This window comes from Leptodactylus fuscus, chromosome 7 (assembly GCF_031893055.1).
Source record: "Leptodactylus fuscus isolate aLepFus1 chromosome 7, aLepFus1.hap2, whole genome shotgun sequence".
Classification (NCBI taxonomy): domain Eukaryota; kingdom Metazoa; phylum Chordata; class Amphibia; order Anura; family Leptodactylidae; genus Leptodactylus; species Leptodactylus fuscus.
This window is the reverse complement of record NC_134271.1, coordinates 155,274,701-155,294,468: the sequence shown is the minus strand read 5'-3', so window position 1 is coordinate 155,294,468 and position 19,768 is coordinate 155,274,701. Positions and strand designations below refer to the sequence as shown.

General features: G+C 44.6%; 1 protein-coding gene across 2 annotated transcripts; it reads left to right on the top strand.

Annotated features, from left to right (window-relative positions):
- The first annotated feature begins 11,238 nt into the window (after positions 1-11,238).
- Positions 11,239-19,034, top strand: AQP10 (aquaporin 10). Of its 2 annotated transcripts, XM_075281252.1 has the most exons (6): positions 11,239-11,397; positions 14,195-14,321; positions 14,590-14,727; positions 17,864-17,982; positions 18,375-18,592; positions 18,734-19,034. In XM_075281252.1, exons 1-6 carry the CDS (start codon positions 11,287-11,289, stop codon positions 18,942-18,944), a joined length of 924 nt encoding a protein of 307 aa, XP_075137353.1. In that variant the 5' UTR covers positions 11,239-11,286; the 3' UTR covers positions 18,945-19,034. The 2 variants fall into 2 exon arrangements, with proteins under 2 accessions (XP_075137353.1, XP_075137352.1); XM_075281251.1 differs by lacking the exon at positions 14,590-14,727 and having other exon boundaries at positions 11,263-11,397.
- The last annotated feature ends 734 nt before the right edge of the window (positions 19,035-19,768 follow it).

The following is a 19,768-nucleotide window of genomic DNA, read 5'->3' as shown; positions in this document are numbered from 1 at the left end:
ATCTTTAGGATGTACCGTTACTGAGATACAGTATTCCCAAAAAATGACCTGCATTAGCCATTACAAGCGGCCGCAAAATAACACGGCGTATACGATCCAAACTCCCATTGAAATCAATGGGAGCTTTTACGGCGCGCACAGTCTCACACGCCGTATACGTGCCACGTTACTCTGTGTGACTGGACCCTTATAGGACTGGCACAGCAGCGCCATCCCCTGTGTAGTGGTGGCTCTGGGGAATTGCAGGGTGTTACACCCTGACCATCACATCCTGAGGTCCTGTGGAGAGGAGTCTGTGCAGTGCACGACTATTGTCTTTACATCACTATCTAGAGCAGGGGCCTCAAACTCAATTTACTGGGGGGCCACTGGAGGTAGAGTTCGGGTGAGGCCGCATCAGGTTTTCCCAATTTTTTTTTTTTTTCTAATAGTCGCCATATTCCGACAGCCGTAACTTTTTTATACGTCAGTGTACGGGGATGTATAGGGCGTCTTTTTTTGCGGGACAGGGTGTACTTTGTAGTTCTACCATTTTCGAGGAATGTTATTGCTTTGATCACTTTTTATTCAAATCTTTATCAGAATCAAAACAGTGAAAAGACGGCGGTTTGGCACTTTTGACCATTTTTCCCGCTACGGCGTTTACCGAACAGGAAAAATATTTGTATAGCTTTGTAGAGCGGGCGATTTCGGACGTGGGGATACCTAACATGTATGTGTTTCACAGTTTTTAACTACTTTTATATTTGTTCTAGGGAAAGGGGGGGATTTGAATTTTTAATACTTTTTATATTTTTCTATATATTTTTTTTTACTTTTTTTTAATTTTTTTTTTTTTTGCATTTATTAGACCCTCTAGGGGCGTTGAACCCCAGGGGGTCTGATCACTAATGCAATGCATTACAATGCTAATGCATAGACCAGCCTGCAAAAGAGAGAGATTGCAGACCGGCCGGGAGCCTTGTAAAGGCTCCCGGCTGTCATGGCAACGTGACGTCGGCCCTGGAGCATGGTCCAGGAGCCGGCGATCACCAGCAAAATGGCAGTGCCCATGCAACGCTGGGAAAATGGCGCCTCCGGCGCCTTTACCGTGGCGCCGTAGGGGTTAATGCCTCCAATCGGTCCCGGGACCGATCGGAGACATTAGTGCCGGTTGTCTACTGCTTACAGCAGTAGACACGCGGCGGCTATGGCGGTCGCCATAGATACACACCCGGCATGTGCCGTACTATTACGGCAGATGTCGGGATGTCCGCCGGGGGCCGCAAACTATTGGCCCAAGGACCGTGAGTTTGAGACCCCTGATCTAGAGGTATACCCACAGCGGTACACACTCAGCAGCACACACATAACAGCACACACACAGCAGGTATACATACATCGGGGTACACTCAGCAGCACACACATAGAGGCACACACATAGCGGTTGTATACACACAGCAGCACACACAACGGTTGTATACACACAGCAGCACACACATAACGGTTGTATACACACAGCAGCACACACAACGGTTGTATACACACAGCAGCACACACATAACGGTTGTATACACACAGCAGCACACACATAACGGTTGTATACACACAGCAGCACACACATAACGGTTGTATACACACAGCAGCACACACATAGCGGTTGTATACACACAGCAGCACACACATAACGGTTGTATACACACAGCAGCATACCTCCCAACCGTCCCGATTTCCGCGGGACAGTCACGATTTGGGTGACATGTCCCGCGGTCCCGGTTGGAGGGAGGTATGTCCCGATTTCAACTCAGATCTGCGTCCAGAGGACGCAGATCTGAGTTGAACACATATGCGGCTGAAGCAAGGAGACAACAAGCCAGGAGCCGGCGGCAGCAGCGAAGCGAGAAGCTGACACAGGTCAGCTCCTCGCTTCAGCCGCATGTGTCAGGGAGAGAGGCGGCAGCGGTGAAGCGAGGAGCTGACTTGTGTCAGCTCCTTCCTTCAGCCGGATGTGTCAGCGAGAGAGGCGCGCAGAGAGCGGCAAGGGAGCAGAGGAGAAGGTAAGTTTAATGTGGAGGTGGAACGTGAATCTGGGGACAGATGAAGGAGAGGACGGCATGACACTGGGGGCAGAGATGTGGGGACATGAATCTGGGGGCAGAGATGGAGGGGGGACATGAATCTGGGGGCAGAGATGGAAGGGGGACATGAATCTGGGGGCAGAGATGGAGGGGAGACATGAATCTGGGGGCAGAGATGGAGGGGGGACATGAATCTGGGGCAGAAATGGAGGGACATGAATCTGGGGGCAGAGATGGAGTGGACATGAAACTGGGGGCAGAGATGTGGGGACATGAATCTGGGGGCAGAGATGGAGGGACATGAATCTGGGGGCAGAGATGGAGGGACATGAATCTGGGGGCAGAGATGGAGTGGACATGAAACTGGGGGCAGAGATGTGGGGACATGAATCTAGGGGCAGAGATGGGGGGACATGAATCTGGGGGCAGAGGTGGGGGACATGAATCTGGGGGCAGAGATGGAGAGGACATGAAACTGGGGGCAGAGATGGGGGACATGAATCTGGGGGTAGAGATGGAAGAGGGACATGAAACTGGGGGCAGATGAAGGGTGTATATGAAACTGGGGGAGAGATAGAGGGGGGACATATAATTTACGGGTGACTGTAGGAGGATTATATTGTGTGCGGGCACATGAAAAATTAACGAGTGGGCGGAGTCAACACAAAAGTGGGCGGGGCAAAATTTGCAGCACTGACCTCTGAAGTGACAGAATATGACGGTGTTGTTGGTATGTCGGTATTTAGGGGCCTTCTTTTAATTTTGCCCAGTGCCACACATTAAACTGGGGGCAGGGCCAGTTTCAGATACTGTCCCCTCCAGCTGCCCCCAGATTCATGTCCCCCTACATCTGCACCCACAGTTTGTAAAGTTCCCCTGCAGCCGCCGCACAATATTCTGTCCCACTCCTCGCTCCCCTGCTGTCTCTTCTCCCGCAGTGATCAGCGAGCTACAGGCGCGATGTGAGTGATGTCATCACATTATATCTACTAGCCCTGGAGCAGAGACGGGGCCGTATGGTGAAGCAGGGAGTGGACGGATCTTACGTCACCATTGCATACCTCCCAACTGTCCTGGATTCTATGGGACAGTCCTGGATTGTAGGTCCTGTATCGTCTCGGTAGATACATCCCGGATTCAACTCTCCGGACACAGATGAGTTGAATACAATGATAAAGCAGGAGACGTCCGCGGACAGCCCCTGCCTCACCACTATTCCCCTCCCTATGCTCCGGCCCCTGGAGCTGTAGATGATGTATATGATGATGTCACTCACATTGCACCTGCAACTCCCTAAACACTCCGGGAGAAGAGACAGCAGGGGAGCGAGGAGAGGTGAGTATCAGCGAATTTATTATGTTGCACTTTGGGGGGACATTAAAATGGGGAGAGATAAAGGGGGCAATTAAATTGCTGACAGATGAAGGGGGGAATTAAATTGGGGCTGGATGAAGGGGGGACATTGAATTGGTGGAAGATAAAGGGGGGCATTAAACTGGGGAAGATGGGGGAGACATTAAATTGGTGGCAGATGAAGAGGGATATTAAACTGGGTCAGATGAAGGGGGGCATTAGACTGGGGACAGATGGAGGAGTGGAAATTAAACTGGGGGTAGCTGAAGGGGTACATGTCCCCCTCCAGCTGCCCCAGTTTAATGTTCCTCTCTAATTGCCCCCAGTTTAAACTGGGACACAAGCAGAGGAACTTCATACTGAGGAGCAATTGGAGGGGAACATTATAATGTGGGGGCAGATAATATATTAGGGTGACTGTAGGAGGATTATACTGTGTGGGGGGCACAAAGAAAAATGGGTGAGAATGGGCGGAGTCAACATAGAAGTGGGTGTGGCTAAATTTGTCACAGTGCACATAGTGCGTCAGATATTTTGTTCTTCTTTCTGTGCTCTGAATGTTGGGAGGTAAGCAGCCATTGTATTCAACTCATCTGTCATCCTGCCAAATGTTTTACCGAATTGTTCCAGATCTTCTAACAGGTGACAAATCTCAGAACGTCACAAGACTGAAGGGGTTAATGATTGATGGGAACGATAGATGCTTAACCCTTCAGTACCTGCACACCCACCCCAACAGTATAGAGAAGTGGTACTGTGCGCTGTCCATATATACAGGATAGAGAAGTGGTACTGTGCACTGTCCATATATACAGGACAGGAGAAGTGGTACTGTGCAGTGTCCATATATACAGGACTAGAGAAGTGGTACTGTGCACTCTCCATATATACAGGACAAGAGAAGTGGTACTGTGCAGTGTCCATATATACAGGACAGGAGAAGTGGTACTGTGCACTCTCCATATATACAGGACAAGAGAAGTGGTACTGTGCAGTGTCCATATATACAGGACTAGAGAAGTGGTACTGTGCAGTGTCCATATATACAGGACTAGAGAAGTGGTACTGTGCAGTGCCCATATATACAGGACAAGAGAAGTGGTACTGTGCAGTGCCCATATATACAGGACAAGAGAAGTGGTACTGTGCACTGTCCATATATACAGGACAGGAGAAGTGGTACTGTGCAGTGTCCATATATACAGGACAGGAGAAGTGGTACTGTGCAGTGTCCATATATACAGGACAAGAGAAGTGGTACTGTGCAGTGTCCATATATACAGGACTAGAGAAGTGGTACTGTGCAGTGCCCATATATACAGGACAAGAGAAGTGGTACTGTGCAGTGCCCATATATACAGGACAAGAGAAGTGGTACTGTGCACTGTCCATATATACAGGACAGGAGAAGTGGTACTGTGCAGTGTCCATATATACAGGACAGGAGAAGTGGTACTGTGCAGTGTCCATATATACAGGACAAGAGAAGTGGTACTGTGCAGTGTCCATATATACAGGACAGAAGTGGTACTGTGCAGTGTCCATATATACAGGACTAGAGAAGTGGTACTGTGCGCTGTCCATATATACAGGGTAAGAGAAGTGGTACTGTGCACTGTCCATATATACAGGGTAAGAGAAGTAGTACTGTGCACTGTCCATATATACAGGACAGGAGAAGTGGTACTGTGCAGTGTCCATATATACAGGACTAGAGAAGTGGTACTGTGCACTCTCCATATATACAGGACAAGAGAAGTGGTACTGTGCAGTGTCCATATATACAGGACAGGAGAAGTGGTACTGTGCACTCTCCATATATACAGGACAAGAGAAGTGGTACTGTGCAGTGTCCATATATACAGGACTAGAGAAGTGGTACTGTGCAGTGTCCATATATACAGGACAGGAGAAGTGGTACTGTGCAGTGTCCATATATACAGGACTAGAGAAGTGGTACTGTGCACTGTCCATATATACAGGACTAGAGAAGTGGTACTGTGCACTGTCCATATATACAGGACAAGAGAAGTGGTACTGTGCAGTGTCCATATATACAGGACAAGAGAAGTGGTACTGTGCAGTGTCCATATATACAGGACAAGAGAAGTGGTACTGTGCACTGTCCATATATACAGGACTAGAGAAGTGGTACTGTGCACTCTCCATATATACAGGACAAGAGAAGTGGTACTGTGCACTGTCCATATATACAGGACTGGAGAAGTGGTACAGTGTACTGTCCATATATACAGGGTAAGAGAAGTAGTACTGTGCACTGTCCATATATACAGGACAGGAGAAGTGGTACTGTGCAGTGTCCATATATACAGGACTAGAGAAGTGGTACTGTGCAGTGTCCATATATACAGGACTATAGAAGTGGTACTGTGCAGTGTCCATATATACAGGACAGGAGAAGTGGTACTGTGCAGTGTCCATATATACAGGGCTAGAGAAGTGGTACTGTGCAGTGTCCATATATACAGGACAGGAGAAGTGGTACTGTGCAGTGTCCATATATACAGGACAAGAGAAGTGGTACTGTGCAGTGTCCATATATACAGGACAAGAGAAGTGGTACTGTGCGCTGTCCATATATACAGGACAAGAGAAGTGGTACTGTGCACTGTCCATATATACAGGACTAGAGAAGTGGTACTGTGCACTGTCCATATATACAGGACAAGAGAAGTAGTACTGTGCACTGTCCATATATACAGGACTAAAGAAGTGGTACTGTGCACTGTCTATGTATACAGGAGAAGAGAAATGGTACTGTGCAGTGTCCATATATACAGGACAAGAGAAGTGGTACTGTGCACTGTCCATATATACAGGACTAGAGAAGTGGTACTGTGCACTCTCCATATATACAGGACAAGAGAAGTGGTACTGTGCACTGTCCATATATACAGGACTGGAGAAGTGGTACAGTGTACTGTCCATGTATACAGGACAAGAGAAGTGGTACTGTGCACTGTCCATATATACAGGACAAGAGAAGTGGTACTGTGCAGTGTCCATATATACAGGACAAGAGAAGTGGTACTGTGCAGTGTCCATATATACAGGACTAGAGAAGTGGTACTGTGCAGTGTCCATATATACAGGACAAGAGAAGTGGTACTGTGCACTCTCCATATATACAGGACAAGAGAAGTGGTACTGTGCACTGTCCATATATACAGGACAAGAAAAGTGGTACTGTGCAGTGTCCATATATACAGGACTAGAGAAGTGGTACTGTGCAGTGTCCATATATACAGGACTAGAGAAGTGGTACTGTGCAGTGTCCATATATACAGGACAGGAGAAGTGGTACTGTGCAGTGTCCGTATATACAGGACTAGAGAAGTGGTACTGTACACTGTCCATATATACAGGACTAGAGAAGTGGTACTGTGCAGTGTCCATATATACAGGACTAGAGAAGTGGTACTGTGCAGTGTCCATATATACAGGACAAGAGAAGTGGTACTGTGCAGTGTCCATATATACAGGACTAGAGAAGTGGTACTGTGCAGTGTACATATATACAGGACAAGAGAAGTGGTACTGTGCACTGTCCATATATATAGGACTAGAGAAGTGGTACTGTGCAGTGTCCATATATACAGGACAGGAGAAGTGGTACTGTGCACTGTCCATATATACAGGAGAAGTGGTACTGTGCACTCTCCATATATACAGGACTAGAGAAGTGGTACTGTGCACTGTCCATATATACAGGACTAGAGAAGTGGTACTGTGCACTGTCCATATATACAGGACAGGAGAAGTGGTACTGTGCAGTGTCCATATGTACAGGACTATAGAAGTGGTACTGTGCACTGTCCATATATACAGGACTAGAGAAGTGGTACTGTGCACTGTTCATATATACAGGACTAGAGAAGTGGTACTGTGCACTGTCCATATATACAGGACTAGAGAAGTGGTACTGTGCAGTGTCCATATGTACAGGACTATAGAAGTGGTACTGTGCAGTGTCCATTTATACAGGACAGGAGAAGTGGTACTGTGCAGTGTCCATATATACAGGACAGGAGAAGTGGTACTGTGCAGTGTCCATATATACAGGACTAGAGAAGTGGTACTGTGCAGTGTCCATATATACAGGACTAGAGAAGTGGTACTGTGCAGTGTCCATATATACAGGACTAGAGAAGTGGTACTGTGCAGTGTCCATATATACAGGACTAGAGAAGTGGTACTGTGCACTGTCCATATATACAGGACTAGAGAAGTGGTACTGTGCAGTGTCCATATATACAGGACAAGAGAAGTGGTACTGTGCAGTGTCCATATATACAGGACTAGAGAAGTGGTACTGTGCAGTGTCCATATATACAGGACTAGAGAAGTGGTACTGTGCAGTGTCCATATATACAGGACTAGAGAAGTGGTACTGTGCAGTGTACATATATACAGGACAAGAGAAGTGGTACTGTGCAGTGTCCATATATACAGGACTAGAGAAGTGGTACTGTGCACTGTCCATATATACAGGACTATAGAAGTGGTACTGTGCAGTGTCCATATATACAGGACTATAGAAGTGGTACTGTGCAGTGTACATATATACAGGACAAGAGAAGTGGTACTGTGCAGTGTCCATATGTACAGGACTATAGAAGTGGTACTGTGCACTGTCCATATATACAGGACTAGAGAAGTGGTACTGTGCAGTGTCCATATATACAGGACTAAAGAAGTGGTACTGTGCAGTGTCCTTATATACAGGACAGGAGAAGTGGTACTGTGCAGTGTCCATATATACAGGACAGGAGAAGTGGTACTGTGCAGTGTCCATATATACAGGACTAGAGAAGTGGTACTGTGCAGTGTCCATATATACAGGACAGGAGAAGTGGTACTGTGCACTGTCCATATATACAGGACAGGAGAAGTGGTACTGTGCAGTGTCCATATATACAGGACAGGAGAAGTGGTACTGTGCACTGTCCATATATACAGGACTAGAGAAGTGGTACTGTGCAGTGTCCATATGTACAGGACTATAGAAGTAGTACTGTGCAGTGTCCATATATTAAGTATTACAGACATGCGGGTCAGGTTGTTCTTGTAGTTGTGTCCTGGACTTGGGGTGTTTGGGGTGAATGATTGATCTGGGAGGGGGACAAGGTGCAGGCCATTGTGAAAATTAACCAGGTCAGGGGAGGACAGAGATGTTGGTTGCACGCGCTGAGGATACAATGTGGGGAGTGATGGGAGACATTGCTGAGGTTTGTAGTTCTCTGATCAGGCCGCTGCTGCCGGGAACGTTCGGGATTCTTTCCTGTTATTCTGCTGATCTCAGGATCTCGGTAAGTTCATTAGATTCTCGAGGTCGCTATTAATGACAGCGGGGGAGATAAGCTCCACGGATCAGAGCGACGCCGCTTATTGCTGGTTATCTCTGCCATTGATTGTCGCTTTCATCAGCCGCAAATTGTGAGCTGCAACATCACACAAGGACTTTATGGTCAGACGCAACGATGGGAATCTATACGAGAACCGGAGACAACATCCATTATATGATCGGGGCCGATCATCTGATACAGCCATGATTTGTTATTCTTTATTTTATAGAACCAGACACTGAAATCCATCACTGTAATATCCTGCAGATAGATAGGTTACTGTCACCAGAACCAGCATATCACCCCAGCCCTGCAGATAGATAGGTTACTGTCACCAGACCTCAGCATATCACCCCAGCCCTGCAGATAGATAGGTTACTGTCACCAGAACCAGCATTTCACCCCATCCCTGCAGATAGATAGGTTACTGTCACCAGAACCAGCATTTCACCCCATCCCTGCAGATAGATAGGTTACTGTCACCAGAACCAGCATATCACCCCAGCCCTGCAGATAGATAGGTTACTGTCACCAGACCCAGCATATCACCCCAGCCCTAAAGATAGATAGGTTACTGTCACCAGAACCAGCATATCACCCCAGCCCTGCAGATAGATAGGTTACTGTCACCAGAACCAGCATATCACCCCAGTTCAGCAGATAGATAGGTTACTGTCACTAGAACCAGTATATCACCCCAGCCCTGCAGATAGATAGGTTACTGTCACCAGAACCAGCATATCACCCCAGCCCTACAGATAGATAGGTTACTGTCACTAGAACCAGTATATCACCCCAGCCCTGCAGATAGATAGGTTACTGTCACCAGACCCAGCATATCACCCCAGCCCTGCAGATAGATAGGTTACTGTCACCAGACCCAGTATATCACCCCAGCCCTGCAGATAGATAGGTTACTGTCACCAGACCCAGCATATCACCCCAGCCCTGCAGATAGATAGGTTACTGTCACCAGACCCAGCATATCACCCCAGCCCTGCAGATAGATAGGTTACTGTCACCAGACCCAGCATATCACCCCAGCCCTGCAGATAGATAGGTTACTGTCACCAGAACCAGCATATCACCCCAGCCCTGCAGATAGATAGGTTACTGTCACCAGACCCAGCATATCACCCCAGCCCTGCAGATAGATAGGTTAGTGTCACCAGAACCAGCATATCACCCCAGCCCTGCAGATAGATAGGTTACTGTCACCAGAACCAGCATATCACCCCAGCCCTGCAGATAGATAGGTTACTGTCACCAGAACCAGCATATCACCCCAGCCCTGCAGATAGATAGGTTACTGTCACCAGACCCAGCATATCATCCCAGCCCTGCAGATAGATAGGTTACTGTCACCAGACCCAGCATATCACCCCAGCCCTGCAGATAGATAGGTTACTGTCACCAGACCCAGCATATCACCCCAGCCCTGCAGATAGATAGGTTACTGTCACCAGACCCAGCATATCACCCCAGCCCTGCAGATAGATAGGTTACTGTCACCTGAATCATACAGTGTTTTCCTCTTATGAATAGCTGCCTCCTTTTCTGAGATATCAAAGTTTTGGTCAATAAGTGTATGAACTTTTTGGAGCAACAAGGGAGTTACCATTTATCTGTTTGGAGCAATGACCACATCCTCGTTGCTTTAAAGAGCACATATGACAAAAGTGTCGCTATCTCAGTAACTGTGACACGGATTCAGAAGGAGAAAACACTGAGTGACCCTAACCTATCTATCTGCAGGTAATATTCTGGTTCTGGAAACACATCCCCTTTAAGAATAATATGTTAATGGGCAATGGGATCCCTTTATGAGTTAGCTGCGGGTTTTGGGTGGGGGCTTACGGGAAAAGAGAGAGGGGAGGAAATCATAGATAATCCCTCAGTTTATGGATTTGGATGTTCTCTGGATCTTATTTTCTATCGGACAATCTATAACAATTATATCTGTGTAATATTTATGGATTTCACCTGAAAGATTTGCCCAAAAAATAGGAAAAACGAAAATAAAGTTTAAAAATAATCACAAATTCAGAATTTAAAAAAAAAAATGGAAATAAAATGTGAAAAACATAAATGATAAAAATGTAACAAAAGTAAATTTAGAAAAAGCGTAAACGATATAATTGTAAAAATAGATGGTGTGACGGATCGGAGATCCCGCGTCAGAAGGCGATGTAGCAGAGCTGACCGTGTTTCGCTCCTCGCGGTCCCTGGTACGTGTTGTATTTTACCTGCACGTTCCTTGATCTCACCACACGCTCAGCTCTGCTACATCAATCCGTCCCGTTGGCTTCTCCAGATTGTCCTTTGAGGTTTCTAGGTGTTGGTACAGATTTTCGGGGAGTGACTAGTGTCTGCACACCTGAGGGGGAGGTGGGGAGCAGATAATGGAACGATTGGCTGTTGGGTGACCCTCTTATCTCTCCCTGTGTAATAGAAGCCTTTATAAGGAGACGTCGCCCCCTCCTGACACTTTCTCCTGTCATATATTCCACATGAACATGGAATCCTGGCATCTCCGGGAGTGGGCGCAGAAATATCTGAGAATTAGGAATACCCTGCTCCGGGAATGTCTGGCCGAATTTCTGGGGGTCTTTGTGCTGCTCGTAAGTCACGAAAAAAGACAATATGGAATCTTCCTGCTCCTCTGGTGTTCTAGAAGTGTAATCTCTCTGCTTCCCCTGATGATTTAGTGGTCTATGCCCTGCCCAAGGCGATCCAGTGTTCTAGGTACTGTTCCCAAAGGTCCAGTGGTCTAGGTACTGTTCCTGGTGGTCCAGTGGTCTATGTACTGTTCCTAGTGGTCCAGTGGTCTAGGTACTGTTCCTAGTGGTCCAGTGGTCTAGGTACTGTTCCTAGTGGTCCAGTGGTCTAGGTACTGTTCCTAGTGGTCCAGTGGTCTAGGTACTGTTCCTAGTGGTCCAGTGGTCTAGGTACTGTTCCTAGTGGTCCAGTGGTCTAGGTACTGTTCCCAATGGTCTAGGTACTGTTCTTGGTTGTCCAGTGTTCTAGATACTGTTCTCGGCTGTCCAGTGGTCTAGGTACGGTTCCTGGTGATCCAGTGGTCTAGTTAGTGTTCCTGGGGGTCCAGTGGTCTAGGTACTATTCCTAGTGGTCCAGTGGTCATAGGTACTGTTCCTAGTGGTCCAGTGGTCTAGGTACTGTTCCTAGTGGTCCAGTGGTCTAGGTACTGTTCCTAGTGGTCCAGTTGTCTAGGTACTGTTCCTAGTGGTCCAGTTGTCTAGGTACTGTTCCCGGAAGTCCAGTTGTCTAAGTACTGTCTCTGGTGGTCTAGGTACTGTTCCCAGTGGCCCAGTTGTCTAGGTACTGTTCTCGGTGGTCCAGTTGTCTACTTACTGTTCCCAGTTGTCCAGTGGTCTAGGTTCTGTTCCTGGTGGTCCAGTTGTCTAGGTACTGTTCTCGGTGGTCCAGTGGTCTACTTACTGTTCCAGTTGTCCAGTGGTCTAGGTACTGTTCCTAGTGGTCCAGTGGTCTCGGTACTGTTCCAGTTGGTCTAGTTGTCTAGGTACTGTTCCTGGTGGTCCAGTGGTCTAGGTACTGTTCCCAAAGGTCCAGTGGTCTAGGTACTGTTCCCAAAGGTCCAGTTGTCTAGGTACTGTTCTCGGTGGTCCAGTTGTCTACTTACTGTTCCCAGTTGTCCAGTGGTCTAGGTTCTGTTCCTGGTGGTCCAGTTGTCTAGGTACTGTTCTCGGTGGTCCAGTGGTCTACTTACTGTTCCAGTTGTCCAGTGGTCTAGGTACTGTTCCTAGTGGTCCAGTGGTCTCGGTACTGTTCCAGTTGGTCTAGTTGTCTAGGTACTGTTCCTGGTGGTCCAGTGGTCTAGGTACTGTTCCCAAAGGTCCAGTGGTCTAGGTACTGTTCCCAAAGGTCCAGTGGTCTAGGTACTGTTCCTAGTCGTCTAGTGGTCTATGTACTGTTCCTAGTGCTCCAGTGGTCTAGGTACTGTTCCCAATGGTCTAGGTACTGTTCTTGGTTGTCCAGTGTTCTAGATGCTGTTCTCGGTTGTCCAGTGGTCTAGGTACGGTTCCTGGTGATCCAATGGTCTAGTTACTGTTCCTGGGGGTCCAGTGGTCTAGGTACTGTTCCTAGTGGTCCAGTGGTCTAGGTACTGTTCCTAGTGGTCCAGTTGTCTAGGTACTGTTCCCGGTAGTCCAGTTGTCTAAGTACTGTCTCTGGTGGTCTAGGTACTGTTCCTAGTAGTCCAGTGGTCTAGGTTCTGTTCCTGGTGGTCCAGTTGTCTAGGTACTGTTCTCGGTGGTCCAGTGGTCTACTTACTGTTCCAGTTGTCCAGAGGTCTAGGTACTGTTCCTGTTGGTCCAGTTGTCTAGGTACTGTTCTCGGTGGTCCAGTGGTCTACTTACTGTTCCAGTTGTCCAGTGGTCTAGGTACTGTTCCTAGTAGTCCAGTGGTCTCGGTACTGTTCCAGTTGGTCCAGTTGTCTAGGTACTGTTCCTGGTGGTCCAGTGGTCTATGTACTGTTCCTAGTGGTCCAGTGGTCTAGGTACTGTTCCCGGTGGTCCAGTGGTCTATGTACTGTTCCTAGTGGTCCAGTGGTCTAGGTACTGTTCTCGGTAGTCCAGTTGTCTAGGCACTGTTCCTGGTGGTCCAGTGATCTATGTACTGTTCCCGGAGGTCCAGTTGTCTAGGCACTGTTCCCGATGGTCCAGTGGTCTAGGTACTGTTCCCGGTGGTCCAGGGATCTAGGTACTGTTTATGGTGGTCTAGGTACTGTTCTCGGTGGTCCAGTGGTTTAGGTACTGTTCCCAGTAGTGTATGTCATGTCCATGTAGATCAGTTCTCTGGTGGCCCAGGTGGTATGTAATACAGTAGTACAGTCTATAGTGGATATTTACGCAGGGTAATAACAGAGTTCTCTATGTGACCAGTTGGGCAGGGCCGGTTGATTTAGGACCCTGACATGGGTAGATGAGATGGGGCATTGTTTGGGCTCACGATACCTGGAGTATTACAATATCACTACTCTGCTCCAGCCGCAGGTTCTCCTCTGTGTTTTGCTTGCTCAGCCTCTTCTGCCCGCAGGTTCTGTTTTTGGGGTCCCAGCCTCTGGCTTTCACATCCTGTTTTCTTGACACTTGTGCAATTTTCGATTCCTAAAAAAGTCCTAAAGTTAGTGATCCCTCGAGAGATTGCCCAACACCACAGCCATATACCAAGCTGGGCCTAATGGGGAACCTTAAAGGAACACTCATCAGAAATCAGAGCTACTGCCTAAATACACACGACAGGGTATACAGTCAGTATATAGGGGATATGCATTATGGGTAGTGTGAATATAGGCCTAGGTATGGACACCTCCATAGTCAGCGGTGGGTCACGCCTGTCTTCTGCTCATCACTTCCATGACTTTGTCTTGTCTTCTAGTTCATTACGACCTCGGCTGTGGCTCAAGGTGTCACCAGCTCCGACACCAAAGGCAACTTCTTCTGTATGTACTTGGCCGGGGCCATCGCTGTCGTCATAGCCATCTATGTGTCCGGAGGAGTGTCAGGTGGGCAAAGACCGGGGTCATAAAATAACAGAAAGCAGGAACGGATGGAGGGCCATGGGGGAACATTTAGGTGCTGCACCTCTGACTTCCTGCCTTAAATTCTACTGTAAAGTACAAGATATGTCCATGTCTGCTCAGTAATAGTCCCGTATATGATGGATTTGTGACCGTTATGTGATGTATTGTCAGGATCCCTCCACCACAAGGTGGCGCACTGTCGCCCTCTAAGAGCTGGACATCCAGGATAACATCATCTTCTATTCTGCAGGCGGACACCTGAACCCGGCGTATTCACTCAGCTTATGTGCACTAGGCCGATTCCCCTGGTGGAAACTGCCCATTTATTTCATCATTCAGATGGTGGGGTCATTTACCGGGGCAGCAGCGACATATGCCCTATATTATGGTGAGAAATACACCCCCCCCCCAACATATATTATTACTTATATACCTGCCTTTATACATAGGGGGCAGTATCATAGTAGTTATATTCTTGCACATAGGAGCAGTATTATAGTAGTTATATTCTTGTACATAGTGGGTAGTATTATAGTAGTTATATTCTTGTACGTAGGAGTAGTATTATAGTAGTTATATTCTTGTACGTAGGAGTAGTATTATAGTAGTTATATTCTTGTACGTAGGAGTAGTATGATAGTAGTTATATACTTGTACATAGGGGGCAGTATAATAGTAGTTATATTCTTGTACATAGGAGGTAGTATTATAGTAGTTATATTCTTGTACATAGGAGTAGTATTATAGTAGTTATATTCTTGTACATAGGAGCAGTATTATAGTAGTTATATTCTTGTACATAGGAGTAGTATTATAGTAGTTATATTCTTGTATATACCATGTAGTATTATAGTAGTTATATTCTTGTACATAGGGGCAGTATTATAGTAGTTATATTCTTGTACATAGGGGCAGTATTATAGTAGTTATATTCTTGTACATAGGAGCAGTATTATAGTAGTTATATTCTTGTACATAGGAGGTAGTATTATAGTAGTTATATTCTTGTACATAGGAGGTAGTATTATAGTAGTTATATTCTTGTACATAGGAGTAGTATTATAGTAGTTATATTCTTGTACATAGGAGCAGTATTATAGTAGTTATATTCTTGTACATAGGAGGTAGTATTATAGTAGTTATATTCTTGTACATAGGAGGTAGTATTATAGTAGTTATATTCTTGTACATAGGAGTAGTATTATAGTAGTTATATTCTTGTACATAGGAGGTAGTATTATAGTAGTTATATTCTTGTACATAGGAGCAGTATTATAGTAGTTATATTCTTGTACATAGGAGCAGTATTATAGTAGTTATATTCTTGTACATAGGAGCAGTATTATTGTAGTTATATTCTTGTACATAGGAGCAGTATTATTGTAGTTATATTCTTGTACATAGGAGCAGTATTATTGTAGTTATATTCTTGTACATAGGAGCAGTATTATAGTAGTTATATTCTTGTACATAGGAGGTAGTATTATAGTAGTTATATTCTTGTACATAGGGGGCAGTATTATAGTAGTTATATTCTTGTACATAGGGGGCAGTATTATAGTAGTTATATTCTTGTACATAGGAGGTAGTATTATAGTAGTTATATTCTTGTAAATAGGAGCAGTATTATAGTAGTTATATTCTTGTACATAGGAGCAGTATTATAGTAGTTATATTCTTGTACATAGGAGCAGTATTATAGTAGTTATATTCTTGTACATAGGAGGTAGTATTATAGTAGTTATATTCTTGTACATAGGAGGTAGTATTATAGTAGTTATATTCTTGTACATAGGAGCAGTATTATAGTAGTTATATTCTTGTACATAGGAGCAGTATTATAGTAGTTATATTCTTGTACATAGGAGCAGTATTATAGTAGTTATATTCTTGTACATAGGAGGTAGTATTATAGTAGTTATATTCTTGTATATAGGAGCAGTATTATAGTAGTTATATTCTTGTACATAGGAGGTAGTATTATAGTAGTTATATTCTTGTACATAGGAGCAGTATTATAGTAGTTATATTCTTGTATATAGGAGCAGTATTATTGTAGTTATATTCTTGTACATAGGAGCAGTATTATAGTAGTTATATTCTTGTATATAGGAGGTAGCATTATAGTAGTTATATTCTTGTACATAGGAGCAGTATTATAGTAGTTATATTCTTGTACATAGGAGGTAGTATTATAGTAGTTATATTCTTGTATATAGGAGCAGTATTATAGTAGTTATATTCTTGTACATAGGAGCAGTATTATAGTAGTTATATTCTTGTACATAGGAGGTAGTATTATAGTAGTTATATTCTTGTACATAGGGGGCAGTATTATAGTAGTTATATTCTTGTACATAGGAGGTAGTATTATAGTAGTTATATTCTTGTACATAGGAGGTAGTATTATAGTAGTTATATTCTTGTACATAGGGGGCAGTATTATAGTAGTTATATTCTTGTACATAGGAGCAGTATTATAGTAGTTATATTCTTGTACATAGGGGGCAGTATTATAGTAGTTATATTCTTGTACATAGGGGGCAGTATTATAGTAGTTATATTCTTGTATATAGGAGCAGTATTATAGTAGTTATATTCTTGTACATAGGAGCAGTATTATAGTAGTTATATTCTTGTACATAGGAGCAGTATTATAGTAGTTATATTCTTGTATATAGGAGCAGTATTATAGTAGTTATATTCTTGTACATAGGAGGTAGTATTATAGTAGTTATATTCTTGTACATAGGGGGCAGTATTATAGTAGTTATATTCTTGTACATAGGAGGTAGTATTATAGTAGTTATATTCTTGTACATAGGAGGTAGTATTATAGTAGTTATATTCTTGTACATAGGAGCAGTATTATAGTAGTTATATTCTTTCACATAGGGGTAGTATTATAGTAGTTATATTCTTGTACATAGGGGCAGTATTATAGTAGTTATATTCTTGTACATAGGAGGTAGTATTATAGTAGTTATATTCTTGTACATAGGGGCAGTATTATAGTAGTTATATTCTTGTACATAGGAGGTAGTATTATAGTAGTTATATTCTTGTACATAGGAGCAGTATTATAGTAGTTATAGTATTGTATATAGGGGGCAGTATTACACTATTTATATAGGACTGAGCTCTATAGAAGTGATGTCTCTTGTAATTATTCTATAGGTTTACTCTCTTCTTCGGTTTCAATTTCATGACTGTTGTACAATGAAATAAGACATCTTTGAAGATACGATGTAAAAACAGGAAGTGGTTTAGATCTTCGGTAGGATACAGAACTTGTATTTATTCATTGGAATTCTATCTCTAGATCTCGCAGGCTTCATGTCAGTGGATGAGATCTGATTTATGTGACACATAGTGTTTGATTCCTCAGACTGGAGAACTCCTAAATCTTTTCTTCTGTTCCATTACATGTCCCTCCACCGATGAGAGTCAGATATACTGTCTGGGTCAGTATGGCGGTAACTTCTATCTCTTGTAATCCTTTCATTTCCTTGTCTTTCCATTAGACGCCATTCACCATTACACTAAGGGTAACCTGACCGTGTACGGACCCCGAGAGACGGCTTCCATATTTTCCACATACCCCGCTCCGTATCTGAGTATAAGGAATGGCTTTTTGGATCAGGTATCTTTCGACTATGGAAATTGTGTTGTCTTCCAGGATCTTCTCCTTCTTGGTTTTTGGGTCTCACATGTTACACAGCTCGTCCCCTCCATGTTTATTTTGATGAGCAAAGGGAGGGATTGGGAAAAAGCCAACTAGTCTCATATCTATATACTCTCTAAGGAAGTTTAGGTGGACCTCACCAGAAGAGTAACTTCAGGGGTTGAAGGAACATTAAGGGTGTGTATAGGTTCCATCCATAGTATGATTCTTCTCACCTATAGGATCTCCAGTCCTCCATAACCTTAACTACACTGATCTTCGCAGTCTTCTGATCTTCCTCATGGCTTCCATGTTCCTTACTTTGACCTTCTGTGTCATCTTCTGGGAAGTGATCAATGCCTTCTTCACAGGTGATGGGGACAGCCATGCTAATGATCGGGATCCTGGCCATCCTGGACTCTAAAAACAAACCTGTCCCTAAGGGGCTAGAACCAGTTGTGGTTGGCATGTTGGTGTTTTCCATCGGTCTGTCAATGGGAGTCAACTGTGGTTATCCGATCAACCCAAGCCGAGATCTGGGCCCACGGATCTTCACTTACGTGGCAGGATGGGGGGCTGATGTATTCAGGTGAGTTGCTAACAAGACCATCATACCATTGGTGGTGGACATTGGGTTCCAGTCCCCAGAACATGGATGTTGGCCTCTCCACTTTCCACCATTCCAGAATTTCAGCCAAGTAGTAATCAGTCTTATTCCTCTCTCATGCAGAGCTGGTAACAACTGGTGGTGGGTTCCGGTGGTGGCGCCATGTGTCGGGGGAGTTCTTGGCTCTTTCATCTACCAACTTTTAGTCGAGATCCATCATCCCGTGGAAGATGCCAAAAATGAGGAGGTTGTAAAGGACAACATACCAGAGAAGTGGAAAGAGATTCCAATTTTCACCGTCAGTATGGACAATTCTCTGTCACATCGGTTATAAATCAAAGCCATGGTGGTCTAGAGTAGCGAAAGGGATTTATTGTAAATACCCTGGTGGTCTGGGGAAGTGAAAGGGTTTATTGTAAATGTCCTGGTGGTCTCAGAAAGTGAAAGGTTTTATTGTAAGTTTCCTGGTTTTCTAGAATAGTGAAAGGGTTTACCATAATTTCTCGGGTGGTCTAGAGTATTGAAGGGGTTTATTGTAAATTCCTTGGTGGTCTGGGGAAGTGAAACGGTGTATTGTAAATATCTTGGTAGTCTCAAAAAGTGAAAGGTTTTATTGTAAATTTCTGGGTGTTCGAGAGTAGTGAAAGGGTTTACCATAAGTTCTCGGGTGGTCTAGCGTATTGAAGGGGTTGATTGTAAATATCCTGGTGGTCTGGGGAAGTGAAACGGTGTATTGTAAATATCTTGGTAGTCTCAAAAAGTGAAAGGTTTTAATGTAAGTTTCATGGTGGTCGAGAGTAGTGAAACGGTTTACCATAACTTCTCGGGTGGTCTAGAGTATTGAAGGGGTTTATTGTAAAGTTTCTCGTGGTTTGGGGCAGTGAAAGGGTTTGTGATAGATTTCCTGGTGGTCTAGGGTCTTGATAGGGTCATTGATAAGTTTTGGTTGCTCTTTGGAGTCGTCTACAGAGGGAACCCCTAGGCGATGAAGACTTTTGGCCATTGACTAGTAGGCCACCCTCTACAACCAGCCCGGCACTGTAAGTCATCGTCCTGTACGATTAATGGCGAAGATACAAGAAGATCCTTGTAGATCACAACAAGGCAGATCCCCAATCACAACGCGAGGGACATCATGGACAATATCTGTAGGTGTGA